The sequence below is a fragment of the Annulohypoxylon truncatum genome, assembly GCF_022578515.1.
Source record: "Annulohypoxylon truncatum strain CBS 140777 unplaced genomic scaffold F4807scaffold_15, whole genome shotgun sequence".
In the NCBI taxonomy this organism is placed as follows: Eukaryota; Fungi; Ascomycota; class Sordariomycetes; order Xylariales; family Hypoxylaceae; genus Annulohypoxylon; species Annulohypoxylon truncatum.
The window spans coordinates 340,450-359,876 of NW_025953801.1; the positions used below are offsets into that span (position 1 = coordinate 340,450).

General features: G+C 47.4%; 7 protein-coding genes across 7 annotated transcripts; 4 read left to right on the plus strand and 3 right to left on the minus strand.

Moving 5' to 3' along the window:
- Nucleotides 1–1,548: 1,548 nt before the first annotated feature.
- On the plus strand, nucleotides 1,549–2,697 carry F4807DRAFT_460205 (eukaryotic type KH-domain (KH-domain type I); the record flags this gene model as incomplete). Its single annotated transcript, XM_048001494.1, has 4 exons — nucleotides 1,549–1,597; nucleotides 1,657–1,732; nucleotides 1,791–1,894; nucleotides 1,952–2,697. 4 exons carry the CDS (start codon nucleotides 1,549–1,551, stop codon nucleotides 2,695–2,697), a joined length of 975 nt encoding a protein of 324 aa, XP_047854432.1.
- A 240-nt stretch (nucleotides 2,698–2,937) lies between these two features.
- F4807DRAFT_78160 (Bystin-domain-containing protein) lies at nucleotides 2,938–4,747 on the minus strand. The gene is made up of 2 exons (XM_048003475.1): nucleotides 4,058–4,747; nucleotides 2,938–4,004 (listed from the first exon to the last, which is right to left on the minus strand). The coding sequence occupies exons 1-2, from the start codon at nucleotides 4,642–4,644 to the stop codon at nucleotides 3,134–3,136; spliced, it is 1,458 nt and encodes a 485-aa protein (XP_047854433.1). The 5' UTR covers nucleotides 4,645–4,747; the 3' UTR covers nucleotides 2,938–3,133.
- A 206-nt stretch (nucleotides 4,748–4,953) lies between these two features.
- Nucleotides 4,954–6,371, plus strand: F4807DRAFT_78170 (DUF383-domain-containing protein). The gene is made up of 4 exons (XM_048003476.1): nucleotides 4,954–5,075; nucleotides 5,132–5,281; nucleotides 5,334–5,447; nucleotides 5,506–6,371. Exons 1-4 carry the CDS (start codon nucleotides 5,055–5,057, stop codon nucleotides 6,295–6,297), a joined length of 1,077 nt encoding a protein of 358 aa, XP_047854434.1. The 5' UTR covers nucleotides 4,954–5,054; the 3' UTR covers nucleotides 6,298–6,371.
- A 2,388-nt stretch (nucleotides 6,372–8,759) lies between these two features.
- Nucleotides 8,760–11,273, plus strand: F4807DRAFT_78203 (phosphate permease). The gene is made up of 4 exons (XM_048003479.1): nucleotides 8,760–9,314; nucleotides 9,375–10,011; nucleotides 10,069–10,312; nucleotides 10,365–11,273. The coding sequence occupies exons 1-4, from the start codon at nucleotides 9,136–9,138 to the stop codon at nucleotides 11,018–11,020; spliced, it is 1,716 nt and encodes a 571-aa protein (XP_047854435.1). The 5' UTR covers nucleotides 8,760–9,135; the 3' UTR covers nucleotides 11,021–11,273.
- A 23-nt stretch (nucleotides 11,274–11,296) lies between these two features.
- On the minus strand, nucleotides 11,297–12,288 carry F4807DRAFT_78198 (DUF427-domain-containing protein). Its single transcript, XM_048003478.1, has 3 exons — nucleotides 11,864–12,288; nucleotides 11,680–11,760; nucleotides 11,297–11,604 (listed from the first exon to the last, which is right to left on the minus strand). The coding sequence occupies exons 1-3, from the start codon at nucleotides 12,051–12,053 to the stop codon at nucleotides 11,573–11,575; spliced, it is 303 nt and encodes a 100-aa protein (XP_047854436.1). The 5' UTR covers nucleotides 12,054–12,288; the 3' UTR covers nucleotides 11,297–11,572.
- Nucleotides 12,289–15,578, minus strand: F4807DRAFT_78243 (heterokaryon incompatibility protein-domain-containing protein). The gene is made up of 2 exons (XM_048003481.1): nucleotides 14,490–15,578; nucleotides 12,289–14,416 (listed from the first exon to the last, which is right to left on the minus strand). The coding sequence occupies exons 1-2, from the start codon at nucleotides 14,878–14,880 to the stop codon at nucleotides 12,525–12,527; spliced, it is 2,283 nt and encodes a 760-aa protein (XP_047854437.1). The 5' UTR covers nucleotides 14,881–15,578; the 3' UTR covers nucleotides 12,289–12,524.
- Nucleotides 15,579–16,970: 1,392 nt separating this feature from the next.
- F4807DRAFT_424880 (FMN-dependent dehydrogenase-domain-containing protein) lies at nucleotides 16,971–19,153 on the plus strand. Its single transcript, XM_047997915.1, has 4 exons — nucleotides 16,971–17,306; nucleotides 17,373–17,406; nucleotides 17,461–17,774; nucleotides 17,827–19,153. Exons 1-4 carry the CDS (start codon nucleotides 17,241–17,243, stop codon nucleotides 18,898–18,900), a joined length of 1,488 nt encoding a protein of 495 aa, XP_047854438.1. The 5' UTR covers nucleotides 16,971–17,240; the 3' UTR covers nucleotides 18,901–19,153.
- Nucleotides 19,154–19,427: the final 274 nt, after the last annotated feature.

Consider the following 19,427-nt stretch of genomic DNA (forward strand, 5'->3'; position numbering starts at 1 on the left):
ATTGTTATCGATCTTACCAAGAAAGGTACGAGGTACATATTCCTCCCTGTATGCTTTTTTTCCTTAGGTAGGTTTACACAGGTACATCTTGGCCACGGTACAAAGTGTACCTAATCTGGAGGCTAAGAATCTTAAGATCATCTAAACTTCAATTGGCTAATGCCCCTTGTTCGCGCAGTATGATGGGAGATTATCAATGGCACAGCCCTACGCCAGAACGGGGGATCCGATAATATTCGTGTTGAATTGTTGATCTTTTGTAGTTGAAATACCTACTTGGCTAGCCTAACTAGGTATGCAAGTAATTCCTAAATCAATAAAGATTCGGAATCTGGATATGATTGGCGTTATATCCTACATCCCTTCAGCAGTGTCATACAAACAGTCAAGTACTGGGTAATGCGTAGTCCATGATCCGTGACTTTACATAGAGCCACTGGGTTTCCAATTGGCACATGGCCGATAAGGCAGGCTAATCGCCTATAAAGTAAGCTGAGTGAGGCAATCTGACCTGATGCTGAATGCTGAACGAGCTGATAAGCAAAAGGGAGACCTCACATTTACCCCTGAGAATTCGATGTCTTAATAGCGCATTGTCCTTGCGATTTACCGAAATGCCATATTATTAACAACCCGCCGTTCCGGGCCGCCGGGGTAGCCTATCGCACATCATTCATACCTTTTTCTCAAGTATATTTAACTTACAAGAATTTTCCACTACCCTTCCTTACATTTGTTTCATCCAAAGCGAACCCCTTCCCATATTCTCATAATTACGGACCATTACGGGTTCCATTGAAATACCTTTCCTACGAAATTTTACTGTTACTTGACTATGTATTCAAACTAACAACGATGCATAGTAGTGATAATAATGGTCTCTAGCAAGATATAGATTGCTATAGAGTGCAATTCAACATATCATAATATTCCTCTCAATATAATATTCTGATGCCGAAATTTACGAATTCCAGATTGTTGCTAGTGTCCATGTGGCCTAACGACTTACCGGTAACATAGAATTTGGAGTCTTGAATCATGGTTACTAATAACATTTGTATATAGACAAAACCTACAATGCTTTCCTTACGTTCAACATATATATCTAGCAAGCTACCATTGGCTCATCTTCGCGTATAAGCCATCGCCATAATATTAACATTACTTGCGTATTAAAGTGTTACGGGGTTATTAGAAGCTAGCGTTGTTTCCAATGGATACTAAAACTCTTCATTTCTTAATAAATAATGCATTGCAGATAACATGGAAATAGCACCTATTAAAGGTGAAAAGTCTTGATTTGAAGTTCCGTGTTCAAGCGATTGAAACTGAAATGCTCTATTAATTGGTTTAGATATTAAAGTTAAGCCGCAGGTTATGTTATGTAATCAGGTATTCATTGGAGGGGTCTGTGTGACTTAGTGGTGGCTAGTTGGACCCACATAAAAGTTCTGGCTAATGACATCTTCAAGAAAAAAAGTTGCAGGAGGTCGGTCGTCAATTCACATTCACAATTCAAACACCACCACTTTATCCATCACCGCCAAGATGCCGTCCACACACAAGAGAGATAAACCATGGGATACGGACGATATAGGTAATTAGCAGAATTCCAAGGATAGTTTTTCGCAGAAACTAATCAGCTTCACGTTGCAGACAAGTGGAAAGTTGAGCCTTTCAAACCCTCGGACAATGCAGGTGGAACGTTTGCCGAAGAATCGTCATTCGCCGTGTAAGTGGATTTCAACCAAGATGCAATGCCTAGGAATAAATCGCTAATATATATCCAGTCTGTTCCCTAAATACCGCGAAGTCTACCTTAAAGAGGCCTGGCCCCTAGTCACGAAGGCGCTTCAGCAACATGGTATCGCATGTACTCTAGATCTAGTCGAAGGTGAGAGTTAGCCACATATGTTTCCTACCACCACAAAACTAATGCATATTGTTACAGGATGCATGACGGTTAAGACGACAAGAAAAACGTTCGACCCCGCTGCCATTCTCAAGGCTCGCGACCTCGTCAAATTACTAGCGCGTAGCGTCCCTGCTCCGCAAGCATTAAAGATCCTCCAGGACGATATGGCTTGTGACATAATCAAGATAAGAAACCTAGTGCGCAACAAGGACAAGTTCGTAAAGCGACGGCAAAGAATCCTCGGACCCGAGGGTCAGACCCTGAAGGCGCTAGAGCTCCTCACGCAGACATATATACTCGTCCAAGGAAACACCGTCAGCGTTCTCGGTCCGTACAAGGGGCTCAAGGAGGTTCGAAGAATCGTCCAAGACACCATGGCGAACATCCACCCGATATATCAGATCAAGGAGCTTATGATCAAGCGAGAATTAGCAAAGGACCCCGAGCTCGCAAACGAGAACTGGGAACGATTCCTTCCGAACTACAAGAAGAGGAGTCTCAGCAAGAGGATGGTGCCCCACAAGGTCACAGACAAGAGCAAGAAGGTCTACACCCCCTTCCCCCCACCACAAGAGAAGAGCAAGGTGGATCTACAAATCGAGGCGGGCGAGTATCACATCGGCAAAGAAGCCAAGAAGCGCATTGCGCACGAGGAAAGGATGGAGCAGCAGAAGGTCAAGCAAGAGGAGAAGAAGCGCCAACGAGAGCAAGATTTTGTAGCGCCAGAAGAAAACGTGGCCGAGAGGAAAAAGAAGAAGCGGAAGACCAAGGGCGAAGAATAGTAGTCTATACAACCCAAGCCAATGTACTATACCAGCCGTCGTCTTCGGAAACCTTTACGATACCCACGAATGTTCGAAAGCGCATTAGGAGTCATAGGACTTCATGTCAAATTTAATGCTGTCCCAATGACTTATCATTCACTGCAGAACTAACAAGAACGTTATGTTACTAGATTTTTATCGCAATTTAAGCCCCAGGTTAACTTCACGAGGCGTGCTGTTTTTAACTGGAAAAGAACTGCGAAGAGTAGCAGGTTAAGGTGGTGGTTCTTCCACTCAATTATAGTGTATTGACTTTGGACCTGTGTCTAGGAGGCAAAATAGTAATGTCCGAATCACATTCTTTCTGAGGTGAACATACGAAACAGGAATAGAACGCCTAAAACACCAATATGCCCGTTCATGTCTTCATTGGTATCACGCCTGATATGGTCTCTCATCCATCGATTACCATAGTGTCGTCCCCGTCAAACGCCGGCCCAGTTGGCTCAATTGCAACTCCTCGTCCACGTCCAGCTAACAATTCCCTTCGGATCTCGGGGCCGATCTTATGATGGCCGTGCGTTAGCAAGAGGTCCAGCAGGGCCTCTCTCTGGTCCTCTGTGATCTCGTTTCTATACCTCTGCGCGAACGCCAACAGGCACTGGTGCCAGATCACTGGGAGTTTGGCCTGCGTAGCCGCACGCTCTGCGCTTACGTCCATGGCGTCGCCTTCCTTGATAGACGCGGGGTCTACACTTCGGAAGCGCAGGAAGTGGAAGACGAGAGAATCGATGACCTGATACGGGAGCGCGTATTTCTTCTCTAGAAGGGTCTTGATGAATACGTTCGTGGCGCCTCCGCCCTCGGTTCCCGCCGACGCTTCTCGTGCTGCGATTTCGCACAATCCTTTGATAGCCGCTCCGGAATGGAGGACTGGTACGGAGACTCTGGCCAGGACAGCGGAGATGATTACCGCTTCTCTTAGGGTGCAAGTGCCGCTCTCGACGAGCGGGAAGAGGAAACCCTTAAACCACGCCGCGGGCTTGTATAGTGCTTTCTTAAGCGCGTTGAACAGATGTACATTTAACTTCTTCGTCTCGTAGATATCTTCTCGCACACGCTCAAGGAGGATCATCTCCATAAATCTCCGAACGACGATCGGCTTGCTCGACACGAAGATTCTCGTAGCCTCGTAAACAGCGTTGGGCGTCCATTGATCGGGTTTTGTGAGCTCGATGATGTCTTCCCAGTGCGGTACAGTTGGGAGTATCTTGAACGGTTTTGGTAGTTTGCCTGATTTGTATCTCGAGAGTATCAAGCCAATCCTGTACACTGTTAGCACGAATTCCATAGCGCGTCGCAAGGTTGCGCAACATACTTAGTATAAACTTCAACGATCTTCGGTGATAGCTCATAGTCGTCGTCCGCGGGTCCCATTTCCTGTGCTCTGTCCTGGCCGGCTTCATGTTGCGCGATCCTCGCCAGAATTAGGTCAGCAAGGTTAGTCCCCGAACCCTGCTCTTCCGCGGGAGCTTTGCCTCCCCAGCCCTGTGTCAATAACGGGTCGTCGTCGGTAGGTAGGAATTTGTTGAATGTGTCTAAATCCTCGGGTTCGATTTCAATCTCCTCCACGATCTCATCCTCGTCGCCCCATACTTCCTCGTCCTCAAAAGCTTCGTTGTCTTCGCCATCCTCTTCGAATCGCGATTCAAATCCGAACGCATTGGACTCTTTCGGCGGTCGAGGCGGGGCGACATTGACTTCTTCGGCTAATTCGCGACCAATTCGCAAAATCTTCCTGGACGCCTTAGAGTCTATGTAATTCTCTTGCTCTTCCTCATCATCTCCTGTGGACTTCCTTTTAAGGGCCTTTGTGCGGAGAGGCCCCGTAGCTACAAGGTCATCTTCTAGAGGATTGTGTCGACGGGGGTGGCGAGCAGAAGTCGGTGTCGTCGCTTTCGGCATGATGGCTGTTTGACACGAGTTGGTTGAAATTTCGCGATAACCACGACGTGGGGCGCACGAGAAATTGTGAATGAATTTCCAAAGAAAATTAAAAATTCTGAGGGGTGGAGCGGAACTATTCCGTTAAGTGATTAGCTCCGTGAGGCTTGGGCTGAATTTAGAATTTCAGTATTGCATAAAGCCATATTCGACTGCCTTTTTAAGAAAATATGCATTGAACAAGCCAATGCACGTCATTGCCCCTCGACGAAAAGCTTCCAGAAGTTTATAGCCCCTCCATCCAACTCTATAACTCTATCGCATCGCAAAATTTCTTAATTCGATAGTAAACAGTCTATCGTCAAGTTATACCTACTAGCCAACCTTGAAAATTGTAGCTAGGTGTTTTTTTTTTTTTTTCAAGAAGAAAAATGCCTACAGAGCTTGAGGAAGTATGACTGATAAAGTTATTGTCAATGATTATTTTCTCTTGCTAATCTTTAACTAGTTGGTCGGCTTCATTGTCGATCCAAAACCAGAGATTCGAGCTCTTGCAACGGAACACCTCGTTCCGTATTCGACATCCCAACCCAGTATCTTCAAAGCAGAAAACTTCAAGCCTGTCAAGAACTTGAAACTTTTAATAAAAGACCACCCAGTACATCATCTCTTCCGGCCGTGATTCTTGACCGAAACTAATTATAGCGTAGAAAATTGCCGAGCATGTTATAACCATACTCATCAATCTCGCGGCTGATCGCGAAATCTTAGAAATATTAGCTACAGATGATAAGTTCTTAGACGAAGTCCTTAGGCAGATCATAGTAAATTCAAATCTAGACTCTGGCTGATCGGTTGGCACTCAACTAATTTATGTATTAGGTCGCCAACGAGCCCAATGCAAACCTCTTATCTATGCTGCTAGCGAATCTTTCCAAGTGGGATTCTCTGAAGAGGATTCTGGACAAAAAGCAGCCATCTCCAGAAGAACTTGGGTCATCTGATTTGGTCTTGAGCCAGTTGGTTGATCTATTTGTCAAGGGTGCCGATGGGACGTACAACAAAAACGCTGATTTCGACCATTTGGCTTATCTCTTTGCTGATCTAACAAAACACCCCGAGATCCGGCATTACTTCGTGCGGAAGCAAGAGTATGACGGTGTAATACCTATCACGAAGTTGAAGGTTTTCACCGAGTATAAGTCGGACGTCAGGCGAAAGGGAGTCGCATCCACCATCAAAAACGTCGCCTTTGATGTACCTTCACATCCATTATTTCTGTCAGAGGATGACATCAACATATTGCCATATATCTTGTTGCCAATTATGGGGAACGAGGAGTACGATGAGGACGAGATGATGTCGATGCTTCCTGATCTTCAACTTCTTCCCCCCGACAAGCAACGAGATGCTGACCCGAACATCATTCAAACGCACGTCGAGACACTGTTGCTTTTCTCGAGTACCAAGGAAGGTAGAGACCAGATGCGCGAAGTTAAGGTCTACCCAATCATTCGAGAAACGCACTTACGCGTCAATAACGAAGGCGTCCGTGATGCCTGCGAAAGATTAGTCCAAGTTCTAATGAGGGACGAGGCAGATCCAGATAAGGTGGGGGATAATGCCGACCAAGACGGCAACGAAGACGACGATGACCAAATTGTCGAGGTATAAACCACATGTACTGGTTTCCTCGCATATTACTGGTGTAACTGTCACAGCTCGCTTAAAGCCGGTAGAGCTTAGAAGATTTCTTCAGCCGCTCCGGCAAGACAAGGCGAAAGGGGATACCGCGGGCTTTTTTAACAGCAAGTTGCCACAATTGGACTTTTCTCGATGGCCACGTTGCTGAAGGATTATAATAGTCACGATGCCAAGGCTATTTTCCTGGCACGATATTCCTGAAAATGGAACTGATGGCTGACAGGTTGGAGGGTACAGCAACTCTACCCGCACGTATAGAGTCTGTAGCATCAGCCAAGGCGGACCATGCGGGACCAGTGGTCGTTTCCGAATCCCTGGAGAACGCCAACATCTGAAGCGAATATACTATCCGACTAGGTGCAGTAGCTTGCATCAAATCTTCAGCATGAATACAATACCAAAAACGATACCGAGTGCGTTCCGATGAAAGTGATCTACGCGTAACAAGATCTTGTCATCTAGCGAAAATCATGACTATGAGCCAGCATCTAGACCCAAGTCAAGTATGCTTCTTTAATCAGAGTTTTCCGTAACCAGTCCGGTATTTTATAGAAGCGGATCTATGGTTGACTTTACGAAGACAGACCAACTGGTCTCGTTAAAACCTAGAGTCTGGGTTCGACGAATCTCAACTAGTATGTAAATGTTAATTTGTGATTGGTCGAAATGACTCGGTTAGCTTGGAAGAATATTTCAATGCCAAATGTCAAATCCGCCGCCTACCTGCCGAAGAAGAACCAGGTGAATCAAGTTATTGATGTTTGTACGGGCAAACATCAGAACTCGGAACACGCGCAGCTCAGGAGCGTGGATGAATTCTGACATCTGATTGGCTGACTAGGAACTTGGACATTAGACTCACGAAACAGTTTTCATTACTGATTTGACTGAGAGATGCTATTTTAGCCAACGGCTACTTATACGATCCACCTGCGGTTTGGAGCAAACTCGGTCGTCTGCCCATTTGCGGATTCTGGTCTGATGCGAATTGAGATTCGAGGATCTGTAAATGGAATTGTTTTACGTATGCCCTTCAAATAGGGCGACTTTTGAAATAAGACTACAGAGCCAAGAGTTTCATCGTATGCATTTTTGGGAGCGGCGTTACTTATTGCTATCCGTGGGAAGCGTTGGAAGTATTGAGGGCCAAGTCAAGTCTGCGATGGCAATCGAAATAAGCTTATTCCATAGGGAACAAGCATTTTCTTATCTCATCTGCCGTCTCGTCGTCGAATCTAAGGCTCTTGGTGAAGCCTTATTTGAACCCCGAGAGATCTTGGCGATGTCGAGATTGGTGTTGGTGGTTAAGAGGTTGTTAGGTTCATTCAATAATTCTACCAACTAGAAGCTAGAACGTCGATCCATCCTGCCATCTTCCACGCATGTTAGGGACCCCATATTAACAAGGGTTAAATGTGGGTAGCAGCTTCTAGCACGAAAACGGTCGGGGATCCTTGCTAGGTCCCCTGCTGTAACCCCACTGATTTACGAATTGCGGCGCTGTCTAGGCCGCTCTTGCTCCCGGACGAATCAGAAGTCGAGAGCCGCAACATGTGCTCTGAACTACAACTCTAATTCGTCTTCAATAACCTTCAACTTCTTCCTCACTTTCTCACATTTTCTCTCCAAGCCACCAATTAGTCTATTAGCGAACCCGCGACATCTAAATATTTTCATCAGCCTAGCCTCGTTCCGCGCAGCAGCTAATGAAAATTTGGCGACGTCGTCGGCTTCCGTTCCCCTTCCATTTAGCTTCTACGCATTCTTGGTCGACATGTTCAAGCGATTCATAGTCAAATCCACACGAGGGTTCTTTTGGATCCCAGAGATCCAAGATGGATCATGCTTTTGAAGTTAAAGGCATGTGCCCATCTGAATCCCCATCTCGATCTAGAAGTACCTATTTTCACTGGAGCCAACCTTGCTAGGTGCTCCGTAGCTGACCATAGTCTATGCTGGATCTCGCCAGTCTCGTCTGATATCTCGAGACAAGCGAACGCATATTATCGTCGTAGTATATTTCCGTGTGATGAGAAGAAGACGTTCGCCAGCTAAAGGTGTCTGTCTGCACCATTTCAAGCTGAAAAAAGAGTTGTATCGAGGTTTATTACAGACGCATCCGAGTCTACCACTCCATCAACATTGCATGAAATCTTACGAAATTCAGTCAATCTGTGGTCTTGTTAGGCTCTCCTGCGCCCTGTCCGTATATTAACATGCGTGATGCGTCGTAGCTGAATCTGGTTGTGGACACCGACGTGATAGTTCGGCCCAGTCCATGTGTCCGGCCGACTGGTTTAGACACTGTTCCATGCAGGCCGCGTTTATCTCATGTTAAACAGACTGCCAATAAGCATGCCAACCCGGAGGTACCGCCCAGAGTGGTGGGATCGCAATGCCTGGGTCCCGTCCTAGGCGTTGCGATCCACATCTTTTTGCCCTCTGGCGTCTGGACGCCGTTGGTTGGAGCGCTCGGGATCCCCTGCGACAAAGAGACCTCCCTTAATCGTAGCCCGCCTATACCACATGGCTAGGACTAGCTGGAGATCAGTAGGGGTCCTATGTACATAAGGATCGCACGTCCCATCGGCTTCAATTCTGTCCCCCCCTCTGGCTTTTATCGACATCAAGTCCTTCCAAGGGTTACAGGCCTCCCTTGCTTCCAATCTATTGCTTGCAGTTTTCCTCGCGCATAGACAGCGGATCGCCAATACGTTCCCTTCCGACATTCGCTTTACTTAGGTACAATTCCAACTACAAGTCGATCGTCAAAGCTCCCGGACAACCATACCCTCTCGTTCTCTAATCATGGCCGACGACGCTGCCACCGCCGCGCCTGCTGCGGCGTTCGCCCAGAAGACTTCGGGCGGTAATAACGCATACCACAACTTCCACAATGACTTCGTACACATTCAAGATCCTAACGAGCGCCGTCGACTTGCGCTCGCCGAGATTGACAAGGCTCCCTTCGGATGGTACCACGTTAGGTAAGACATTTCTCCGCAAAGTCGCGATGGGACCGTGTGAAGCTGACTCGCGAAAAATAGAGCTTGTATTGTTGCTGGTATTGGTTTCTTCACGGATTCGTACGATATCTTCGCCGTCAGTTTGTTGAACACCATGTTGGGAATTGTCTACTACCCGGGCAAGGGTTCATTGCCCACCTCTTCCGACAACGCCATCAAGTTGTCGACTTCCGCCGGTACAGTCATTGGACAGTTGGTTTTCGGTTACCTTGCAGATCACGTTGGACGAAAGCGTATGTACGGTCTTGAGTTGATTATTATCATCTTCGCAACCCTTGGTCAGGCTCTTAGCTCCGGTTCTCCCTCCGTCAACATCATCGGTCTCATCATCTTCTGGCGTGTCCTTCTCGGTGTCGGTATTGGTGGAGACTACCCTCTATCCAGTATCATCACTTCCGAGTTCGCGACTACCAAGTGGAGAGGAGCCATGATGGGTGCCGTCTTTGCCATGCAGGGTATCGGTCAGTTGGTTTGCGCCTTCGTCATGCTGTTCGTTACTCTCGGCTTTAAGGAGGCTCTTGAGGCATCGCCCAAGACTTCTGACTGCACAGGCTACTGCACAGTTGCGGTCGACAAGATGTGGAGGACTTTGATTGGTTTCGGCGCTGTTCCGGCTTGCATCGCCCTCTACTACCGATTGACTATTCCTGAGACTCCTGTAAGTCACAAATTTCTTGTCCATACGGAGAATAGCAACAACTAACATCAACCCTAGCGTTACACCTTCGATATCGGCCGCGATGTTGAGAAGGCCGCCGACGATGTCAAGGCCTACATGTCTGGAAAGGCCGAGGGTCAGCCTGACGATGTTGCCCGCATCCAGGCCCGCGAGGCTGCTCAAACCCAGATGACTGTTCCCAAGGCCAGCTGGAGCGATTTCATCCGCCATTACTCCATCCCCAAGAACGGCCTGCTCCTATTCGGCACTGCTGGCTCATGGTTCTGCCTTGACGTTGCCTGTAAGTTATACTTAAAGCCGGCTAGTCTCACAAAGCTAATATTGAATCTTAGTTTACGGTCTGTCCCTTAACAACGCTACCATCCTGAACGTCATTGGCTACTCTACCAGTGGTGCCAAGAGCACCTACGAGGTCCTCTACAACACTGCTATTGGTAACCTTATTATCGTCTTGGCTGGTGCCGTGCCCGGATACTGGGTATCGGTTGCCACTCTCGACACCCTAGGCCGGAAGACCATCCAGATGGGTGGCTTTATCATCCTAACCATTCTTTTCATCGTCATGGGTTTTGCGTACAACCATATTTCCAGCAACGGATTATTGGCTATCTACGTGATTGCTCAATTCTTCTTCAACTTCGGTCCTAACATGACCACTTTCATTGTTCCCGGCGAGGTATTCCCGACCCGTTACCGATCGACCTCACACGGTATCTCCGCCGCCTCCGGCAAGATCGGCTCCATCATCGGCCAGGGTGCCATCTCCACCCTACGAACGCGGGGTGCCACCCCGAATAATCCCAGCCCCTGGATGGACCACGTGCTCGAAATCTACGCTCTGTTCATGTTGCTCGGCTGCTTCACCACCCTCTGCATCCCCGAGACCAAGCGCAAGACCCTCGAAGAGCTTTCCGGCGAGGACCAGCCCGCCCCTCTTCCGGCACCGTCCGATAGCAGCAACGGCAAGAACACGGCCGAGTCTCTATGAATTTTTTGCGTCTACCCTCTTCTTGGATAATAATTTTACAATCTTGTTTGGAAAAAAAGTTTGGTGTATGCGAGGAACGTGTGACGAAGGTCCAAGAACTTTTGCCCGGTGGTCTTTTACTAAAGAGTTATGTGGTTACCTACTAGCGCGGCGGCCTTGATTCGGTATGCGACTCGACACTGACTGATACGAACATCCGGTTCTTGTGTTTTTTTTTGTATCATATAGAGATAATATATACCCTGTTCAATCGTTGGACATTTTCATCACTTTCGCGTCGCTCTCTTATGGAGATTTCGGCTGGCCGCATATTTTGAATAAAAAGTTTTTGAATAAAATTGCTTACTAGTGCATCTTTCTGTCTTGATATGTTTACCTCGATGCCTAGTTGAAGCCTTTAGGCTATGAATGGATTCTCCCGGCACATTCAGATAGGAAGTTAACAATATCCTTTCTGAAATCGTCAATTCATAGCTAAATGTGACCTGCTCTCATCCTCTATATCATGAGAGTTTTAGGTGGTTCTGAAACTGCCTACAGCCACAGCCAGATTTATGTGGTCATCACATTCACCTTAGTTTTGTCTAGCATCGAATTAGATCTGTTGCCAAGTCAAACACCTCGGGGAGATAGCCGTTGGCGAAAAGAGAAATACTCACAGAACGCGACGTAGTCTTTGATATGTTTCGCCTTGTCAAACGGCTCGGGATAATACCACGCAGCATTGGTCAACTCCTTGTCTACGCAGGCATACTCTTGTTAGCTTCTAACTCCATTAATATCGAACCTCGTATTTCGTTTGCCCCTTATCGTCACTGTGTACTACATCATCAGGCAACATACCTCCAACTTTGACCGTGTAGTAACTGGCATCCCCCTTCCACCCGCAGTGCGTGTGCAGGTCCGTCTTGCTGAAGTATTCGGACTTTACGGACGATGGCGGGAAGTACACGTTACCTTCGACCAGCTCGTAGGTGTCGGTTTCGGCTACTACAGTGCCGTCTATGATTGCTTCGGCGTGGCCAGACAGCATCGTATTGTTTATTTAGGTAAGCAGGGGGTTTCAGTTTGAATTGAATGGTATTCCTATTTTTGGAAGCGTGTTGTCTTTCCAGGTTGAGTGAAGATGATGCGATCACCGTTGTCGTTGTACCCGGATGGCATTAGACAAACAACGCTAAGGACGTATCATATTACGCGGGGTTTTAGCGTGGAATTGTTCTAGAAGGATTCTAGAAGCCAGCCAATCATTAGGGGAAAGACAGGAAGTCGAAGTTGCCCACGGGGTAGATGTGGAGGCCGGTCGGTTGCATCTTGTGCGTTATTCGGCTTATTTTCCCCGCTACCCTCGGCCGTAATGATGCTCTTATCATCACTGTTAGTTAACACCTCCGTTTCAGTGGTGGAACCAGATTTTCATAGCATCCATGGATGGTACTACGGGGTGTTGGAGTATACAGGTTGAGAGACGCATACTGGTTGTAATAGTAGGAATCAAGGCAAACTAAATGAGTGTGATTGTCATTCTGTCCTCATCCATAACTGAGCGCGCGTGTTGGGCTAACCTGCCCCCACAAGCGCCAGCAAATCCAGGACTAGCCCTAAAAGCAATATCAGACCATGAAGCAATACGTCTATAGAACCCCGGTCTTCCCTGACAAGGTCTCACGACTATACCAACTAAATAGTTTGAATAGTCGCACGTAATAGGCAGCATATATGCCTGCTCCCAAAAATCGCGGCTTTCTGTGCTGTCCATTTCTATTTTATCCACGTTGAGCTCGAGCTTTGGGTCTTCCAATGTTATAGACTTCACATCGTCTTGCTTATAGTTGTTTGGTAAGATATAGTCGGGTCCTTCACATGTATGGATCTTGTAAAGGAGACACCGTAGTGTCAAGGGTGATTCCGGAACGCTATCAACAGTACCTCGCACAGCGCTTTTATGCCCGTCGTGAACGTTGAGGATTTCTATCAAAGCAATGGTTTCGAGTCCGAGGAAATTGGGGAAGTATATCTTCGTGTTAAGGCAAGCCCAGCTCCATGAAGGAGCGATGTCGTATGACGGGGCCATGAGATGAGTTCCGCCATGATCATTGCGATATGAAGGGCTTGCCCCTGTAGAAGGCTTCCAATTTAGCACTGACCCCCAGGCAAGCTGCCAAGGTAGCTGCGAACGCCAAAGACCCGCGACATAATCGTCTATGTCTTCTAACACGTCTTGGATTCGAGAAGCAATCCCCAATACTGCCACCAACTTATCATTTCTATATGATAATTCGCATGATGAATACCACTCGACGATGCTTGACCAATATTGGTAAATATTATGTCTCATATTCGCAAATCTCTCTTCGGGACTGGCTCCTTCGAGCCGTCTTAATGATTCCTCGAACCTGGATGCATGGGAAAACTGACAGACTTTGTCTATTTCGGCGTAGGTAGTATGGCTGTCTGTTGGAAACCAATCGTATCTTGCTCCGGAAAACCTCAATTTGCTCATTTCTAACATCGTAAGACCCAGGCCTGTCAGCTCCACATTTAATGAGTTCGTGGTAGCCATGCTAAGCTCCTCGTGGAAGTCGAACATGAAAGGGAATGTCTCGCATGCTGTGGTTTGATAACATTCCCAAAAGAGCTGCTCTCGGCCGCAGTGGATTTGTCGTGGTGCCAATACACGCTCCTGCAAAACCCAGGACCGCCGGTTTAACGGCGCTTGCTCGACGTTGTTATACCATAAGTCCTTGTTGAAGAAAAGATATCTCTTTTTGGATAACATAACTTCTAGAGGAGGGAGCCTAGTGGGATCTCGAGGGTAAAAGCAACCTTCGCTTGGCGCTTGAGATGCAGTTGCCGCGATATTGCATTTTGAATGTTGATATACGTCGGCCATTGTCTGACTCTCTCGTATCCAGTCATCCGTGGAATCTTGGATTATACATAATGAATCGATCCATATGAAGTCATTGCGAAGAAACCGAGATAGACGGACAAAGTCCTGGAAAGTTTTGGGCAATTCCGCGTATGAGAAGCCATGCTTCGTTCGGTGCTCGTAGGTATCTTTTGTGAGTTTTATCATATTCTTAGAATCTCCCCAACAGTGGCTGAGTGTCATGTAAGACCCATGAGGCTGCTTATCCTGGGTTGGATGAAGTGGGATTTTCAGGCCGCTGAGATCGCCATCGTTAGGGCTACCAATGTATAGAAGTCTCGTTGGCCACCACGCACCGGCGCGGTCTGAGGGGCTTTTACACCTGTCATGATTGTTGATACAATTGTCTATCCACGACCGACATAATTGCCATGCTGGTAGATTCTCTGTTGAGACAGGGGGCACATAATTTAGGTCATGATATGCTTTCATGGATGCCAATTCATTACGCACCTTCTCTCGGCCTATGGCAACAAGGTAGCACATATAAGGTTAGTCTTGTCTATCGTATATTCAGAGTCGTTTGATATAGCTCACATGAAGTGCCTGGATAAGCAAAAACGTCAGCGGGTGCCCCCGTCATGCTCACGTATTGAGTGGTGTGAAGAGCTGATCTCAAATCAAATGAAATATAGTCGAAACAATTGTTATAATTTATGCTTGCCACAAGTTTTAGCGTATCCCGGCGAACCTTCGAGCCAACGGCTTGAATGTCAGGCTCGAGCATAATGCAAAATTGACAACTGGGTCGGACTGCATTGCGCAAAGTAGACAGTGTTGGACAATTAACTCCCACCCATCCCGTCTGACCTTGTTCTAGCTTTGATTCTATAACAGAGAAAAGTTCGTTACAGGAGTCACAGAGTCTTGGCCCAAACCGGCTTGTAGAGGCGATTACTTCTCGACCCTCTACGAGCGGCCCAGACATCGTGGTGACTAAAATATACTGATAATGTAAGTCAATTTGCGATACCAGAGACCTAAGAGAGTAATGGCCGTTATAATGAGGATGAAATCATCTCAAGAAGTATGAAGTTAATCTAGTCGTACAGTAGTAGACAGGGGAGGAAAAGAGGAAGCGTAGAGCTGGAAGACATACCTCTTTAACAAACAGAAAGTAATCAATCCATCTCCAATAAAAATAGGTACCTATTCTAATCAGTCCGTAAGATAGTGTTCGGCCAATTAGAGTAAGCTTTTATTGATGTTAGTTGTCTGGTTGTCTCAGGAGTTGTTGGTGGTTTTGCTACAAGAAAAGTGGGTTTACTGCCCTTTATTAGGCACCGTCTCGAAAGTCGCGCCTTGCACTTTCAATGTTACATTGAGCGTCTAATATAGCTAGATGATAGGTAGTCAGACAGCTCCGGTTCCTTCTCAACGCTTTAGTTATGCTAGAAAATCCCGGGGAAGTTTTCGACTTCATTCCGTGCTGTGAAGTGGCGCCTAAAAGGATGGGAGGTGGCTTTTACACCATTGAACGACAAACGCATCATTTTTAGCTGGAGAGTTAAGTTTCAGGTGATAGGTAGCGTTGACTCGGGGAAATAGAGGTTTCTACTGCTCAAGTGAGTTGAATAAGGGGCTGCGTCGACGGTTTGGGTATCTCTTTTCAATGGCCATGGATTGGATTTACGCCAGTTCCCAGTAGAGAAACCTCCCCATACCTGGGAACACGGTGCGTACGGTCCTCGCTTAAGCTAATAATAATGCTTTCGTGCCTTGCGGGACCGTCCTTCATCAGCAGAGCACCGCGATATAGGCTGTAACTCTTTCTCCGAGACCATCAGTCTTTCTCTTTCCCTCGCAGTGGCATCCTCTTCAGCTATCTCTCGCTCGATGCACATCATCGTGGCTCGCGATATCTTGACCCCTTTGATGCTGAAGAAGAGTAGGACACCAGCGAAGACTATTCTGGCGATAGGAAAACCCACGTTGATCCCCGGTTCCTTGGCCCCCTCTTCTATTTCCGGTTGGGCATTCAGCTGCGCTGTCGATCAGGACGTTGGTTTTTGGATCCCATCTTCTGATAAATATCCTAACTTTGGTCCTGTGTACTTATCTTCATATATTATGCAGCGCCTGGCGGCCCCGACGAGGGAGGATATCAACAAGGCGCATCATGTTCGAGAAGAGTTGAAAATAGGCTCACTAGCCCTAAAATGGCTTCTTGAGCTATGGTGATGCTGAGAACCCGTCTTTTACATACACCGGCGGCGCCATGTCGGCCAATCTACCTCAGGCTGCTCTAAGCGGTTTTGACATCACCAGACTTTTCGTGGCTTTCAAATTCCGAAGCTTTTCAACTCGTCGGGGTCTTCGCAGTGTATGCGATATACTCGCAGCCCTTCGACCTTCGACGACTTGAATGTCATCGGTAGAAAACTTCTTCCTATGATTGGCTACTCGCCTGTGTCCTGCTTCGCCTTCGCTATCTCATTGACAGCCCCAGTCGTTTCGAGTATTATCATAGGCTTGATATTCGTTGATTGGACATTCCCGGATACAAGTGGCAGTTCTCTCGCTATTAGTGGAGCTTGCCATCCTCCCGAAGGAACTGATAATTCACATCAGCGCGAAAGTGAGGTGGGAGTGGCCAACAAGAATATTGACGGCACTGTCAAATGTTCATCCAGCTTGTTACCAGTTCGACTGCCAAACGATGGAGAACGCATCGTTTATTTGAACACAGCGAGCAGCTGGAATCAAAATAGAGGTAGAGCAGGTAGAGTTAGTGTTTTTCGGTAGAAAGAGTTTCGAGTTCAATTTGCGGAGTAATACTCGCACGGTATAATCGATCTAACCTTAACCAGCCTAATAAGCTTCTGGGGGGAGGCTTACACGTGGAGATAAGACAAATAGCACAGTATGCTATGTACAAATGTACCAAGAATTCGGTTAACAGGATCCACCATGCAGCGAATAACGGTGAAGACATTTCCAAAAGCAGGTCCAGCTTCCCCGCTATATTTTCTCCCGACGGCCGAGTTAGCTCCACCATCTCCAGTCTTTTCTCCAACCTCTAGCTCTCTAGTGCTAGCTCCTCGTTACAACGCTAAACTCAGTCGCCCATTTCCAACCATGAGACCGAATGTCGGCATTATTTAATCCTAGGAGAGCCTCAGTGGCCAATTCAACTTTATATGTAAACATTCATCTTGCTACTTTCTCTGTTACCTAGTATCGTTTGCATTTGGGTGTACCAAGTATTTGTTGATAGCGCCCCATTACCTGAGCTGCTATTCTCCCGATTCGAATACGTCATTGTATTATTATTTAGAGAGTGACGTGATGGCGCTGTCTGGAGTAGAGGTTTCCAAGCATGATAGCAAGGAGTCTTGCTGGGTGGTAATTCATGTAAGAAGCCTAATTTTTCAAAAACAATCACTCAATTAGTAAATTCTTACTAACCTAATTCCTCAGGGGAAAGCGTACGATGTCACGGAATTCTTACCTGGTTAGTAACCTATAAATCTCCATATCCAGAATCTAGAGCTTAACCAATTTATAGAGCATCCGGGTGGGATGGGTATTATCTTAAAGTATGCCGGGAAAGATGCAACTGAAGAATTCGAGCCTATACATCCTCCGGATACTCTAGACAAGTATCTGGACAAATCGAAGCACTTAGGGCCCGTCGATCTAAGCACCGTTGCTAAGGTGGCGGAAGAAGAGGATCCCGAGGAGGCTGAGCGGCAACAGCGCATTTCGAACAAGCCGTTATTATCACAATGCTATAACCTGATGGATTTCGAGTCGGTTGCCAAAAGCACCATGAAGAAGGGTGCTTGGGGTTACTACTCCAGTGCCGCAGATGATGAGATAGTATGTTTTGCTAAACAAAAAGTCTTGGGACTTATACTAACCGAATCAAAAGACTTTACGAGAAAACCATGAAGCTTTTCATAGGATATGGTTCAGGCCGAGAATTTTGGTTGACGTAAAGAAAATAGACTTTTCAACCACGATGCTGGGAACTAAGGTCGACATGCCTTTCTATGTTACCGCGACGGCGCTTGGAAAATTGGGACACCCCGAGGGTGAAGTTGTATTGACCAAAGCCGCCAAGAAGCACAATGTCGTGCAGATGATTCCCACATTAGCGTCATGCTCATTTGACGAGATTATGGATGCAGCGGAAGGCGACCAGGTGCAATGGCTACAGCTCTACGTCAACTCGGATCGAGCGATTACCGAGCGCATTGTTAAACACGCTGAAAAGCGAGGATGCAAGGGGCTGTTTATTACGGTCGATGCTCCTCAATTGGGGCGAAGAGAGAAGGACATGCGAACCAAATTCACGGATAAGGGCTCCAACGTCCAATCGGGTCAAGAAACGGATAACTCTCAGGGAGCCGCGCGAGCTATCTCATCCTTCATCGACCCAGCATTGACTTGGAAAGACATCCCGTGGTTCCAATCCATCACCAAGATGCCCATCATCCTCAAGGGCGTGCAGCGGGTCGAGGACGTGATCAAGGCGATCGAGCACGGCGTCCAGGGCGTCGTGCTCTCGAACCACGGCGGCCGGCAGCTCGACTTCGCGCGGTCCGGCGTCGAGGTCCTGGCCGAGACGATGCCGGTCCTGCGCGACATGGGGCTCGAGGACAAGATCGAGATCTTCGTGGACGGCGGCGTGCGCCGCGCCACCGACATCATCAAGGCGCTGTGCCTGGGCGCCAAGGGCGTCGGCATCGGCCGCCCCTTCCTCTACGCCATGTCCGCCTACGGCCTCGACGGCGTCGACCGCGCCATGCAGCTCCTGCGCGACGAGATGGAGATGGGCATGCGCCTCATCGGCGCCACCAGCGTCGACCAGCTCAACCCCTCGCTCGTCGACGTGCGGAACCTGGGCGCCCACGTCACGGGCGTGCCGAGGGACAGTCTTGGGCACAAGGTCTACGACCCCCTCGCTACGCCGGCGTTTAAGGCTCCTAAGTCGAAGCTGTGAAAAGTAGAGGACTGGAGAGGAGAAGGGGATAGAGAAATTTTCCTTGCTATATGTGTGAGATACCGATGTGGCATACCTTGTTCAGTATGGATTTTGGATTTACTACCTGCTTGGATTACGTGTATTCAGATATATATACCTACCTATCACGTTCCTGTTACTTCAACTATTCTCTTTTAGTTACTACCTAACTCTATCTAACATACATACATGGCCTAGGGGTAGATAAAGCTTAAAATCGATCTATCCCGTGCTAGTAGTGGTGTGGTGTGAATGCTGAGGAACACATGTGAATAGGTACCCAGCGGGTATTACGATTGACCCCGAGAATTACGCAAGGTCTCGCGTGTATACCTTAGTGCTAGTCTTGCGCTTCTACCACCGAGCTTCTAGTCACTGAATCCAGTGGTCTTACTGCATACGATGATGCATGGTAGTATCCGTGATTACTACGTGGAAAATCTTTGTGGGGTGCATTGAACGGATCTTTCAGTAACTCTAGCAGAATAATGATTGGTTCCATACCT

Coding starts and splice junctions, on each gene's coding strand:
- F4807DRAFT_78203 (XM_048003479.1), top strand. CDS start 9,136: ATGGCCGACGACGCTGCCACCGCCGCGCCTGCTGCGGCGTTCGCCCAG. Junction 9,315..9,374: donor TTCGGATGGTACCACGTTAG/GTAAGACATTTC, acceptor CGCGAAAAATAG/AGCTTGTATTGTTGCTGGTA. Junction 10,313..10,364: donor GTTCTGCCTTGACGTTGCCT/GTAAGTTATACT, acceptor ATTGAATCTTAG/TTTACGGTCTGTCCCTTAAC.
- F4807DRAFT_78243 (XM_048003481.1), bottom strand. CDS start 14,880: ATGTCTGGGCCGCTCGTAGAGGGTCGAGAAGTAATCGCCTCTACAAGC. Junction 14,417..14,489: donor TGCTTATCCAGGCACTTCAT/GTGAGCTATATC, acceptor TTGTTGCCATAG/GCCGAGAGAAGGTGCGTAAT.
- F4807DRAFT_78198 (XM_048003478.1), bottom strand. CDS start 12,053: ATGCTGTCTGGCCACGCCGAAGCAATCATAGACGGCACTGTAGTAGCC. Junction 11,761..11,863: donor CTACACGGTCAAAGTTGGAG/GTATGTTGCCTG, acceptor ATGCCTGCGTAG/ACAAGGAGTTGACCAATGCT. Junction 11,605..11,679: donor CAAAGACTACGTCGCGTTCT/GTGAGTATTTCT, acceptor ATTCGATGCTAG/ACAAAACTAAGGTGAATGTG.
- F4807DRAFT_424880 (XM_047997915.1), top strand. CDS start 17,241: ATGGCGCTGTCTGGAGTAGAGGTTTCCAAGCATGATAGCAAGGAGTCT. Junction 17,307..17,372: donor CTTGCTGGGTGGTAATTCAT/GTAAGAAGCCTA, acceptor CTAATTCCTCAG/GGGAAAGCGTACGATGTCAC. Junction 17,407..17,460: donor TGTCACGGAATTCTTACCTG/GTTAGTAACCTA, acceptor ACCAATTTATAG/AGCATCCGGGTGGGATGGGT.
- F4807DRAFT_78160 (XM_048003475.1), bottom strand. CDS start 4,644: ATGCCGAAAGCGACGACACCGACTTCTGCTCGCCACCCCCGTCGACAC. Junction 4,005..4,057: donor ATCGTTGAAGTTTATACTAA/GTATGTTGCGCA, acceptor AACAGTGTACAG/GATTGGCTTGATACTCTCGA.
- F4807DRAFT_78170 (XM_048003476.1), top strand. CDS start 5,055: ATGCCTACAGAGCTTGAGGAA. Junction 5,076..5,131: donor TGCCTACAGAGCTTGAGGAA/GTATGACTGATA, acceptor ATCTTTAACTAG/TTGGTCGGCTTCATTGTCGA. Junction 5,448..5,505: donor AAGTCCTTAGGCAGATCATA/GTAAATTCAAAT, acceptor TTTATGTATTAG/GTCGCCAACGAGCCCAATGC.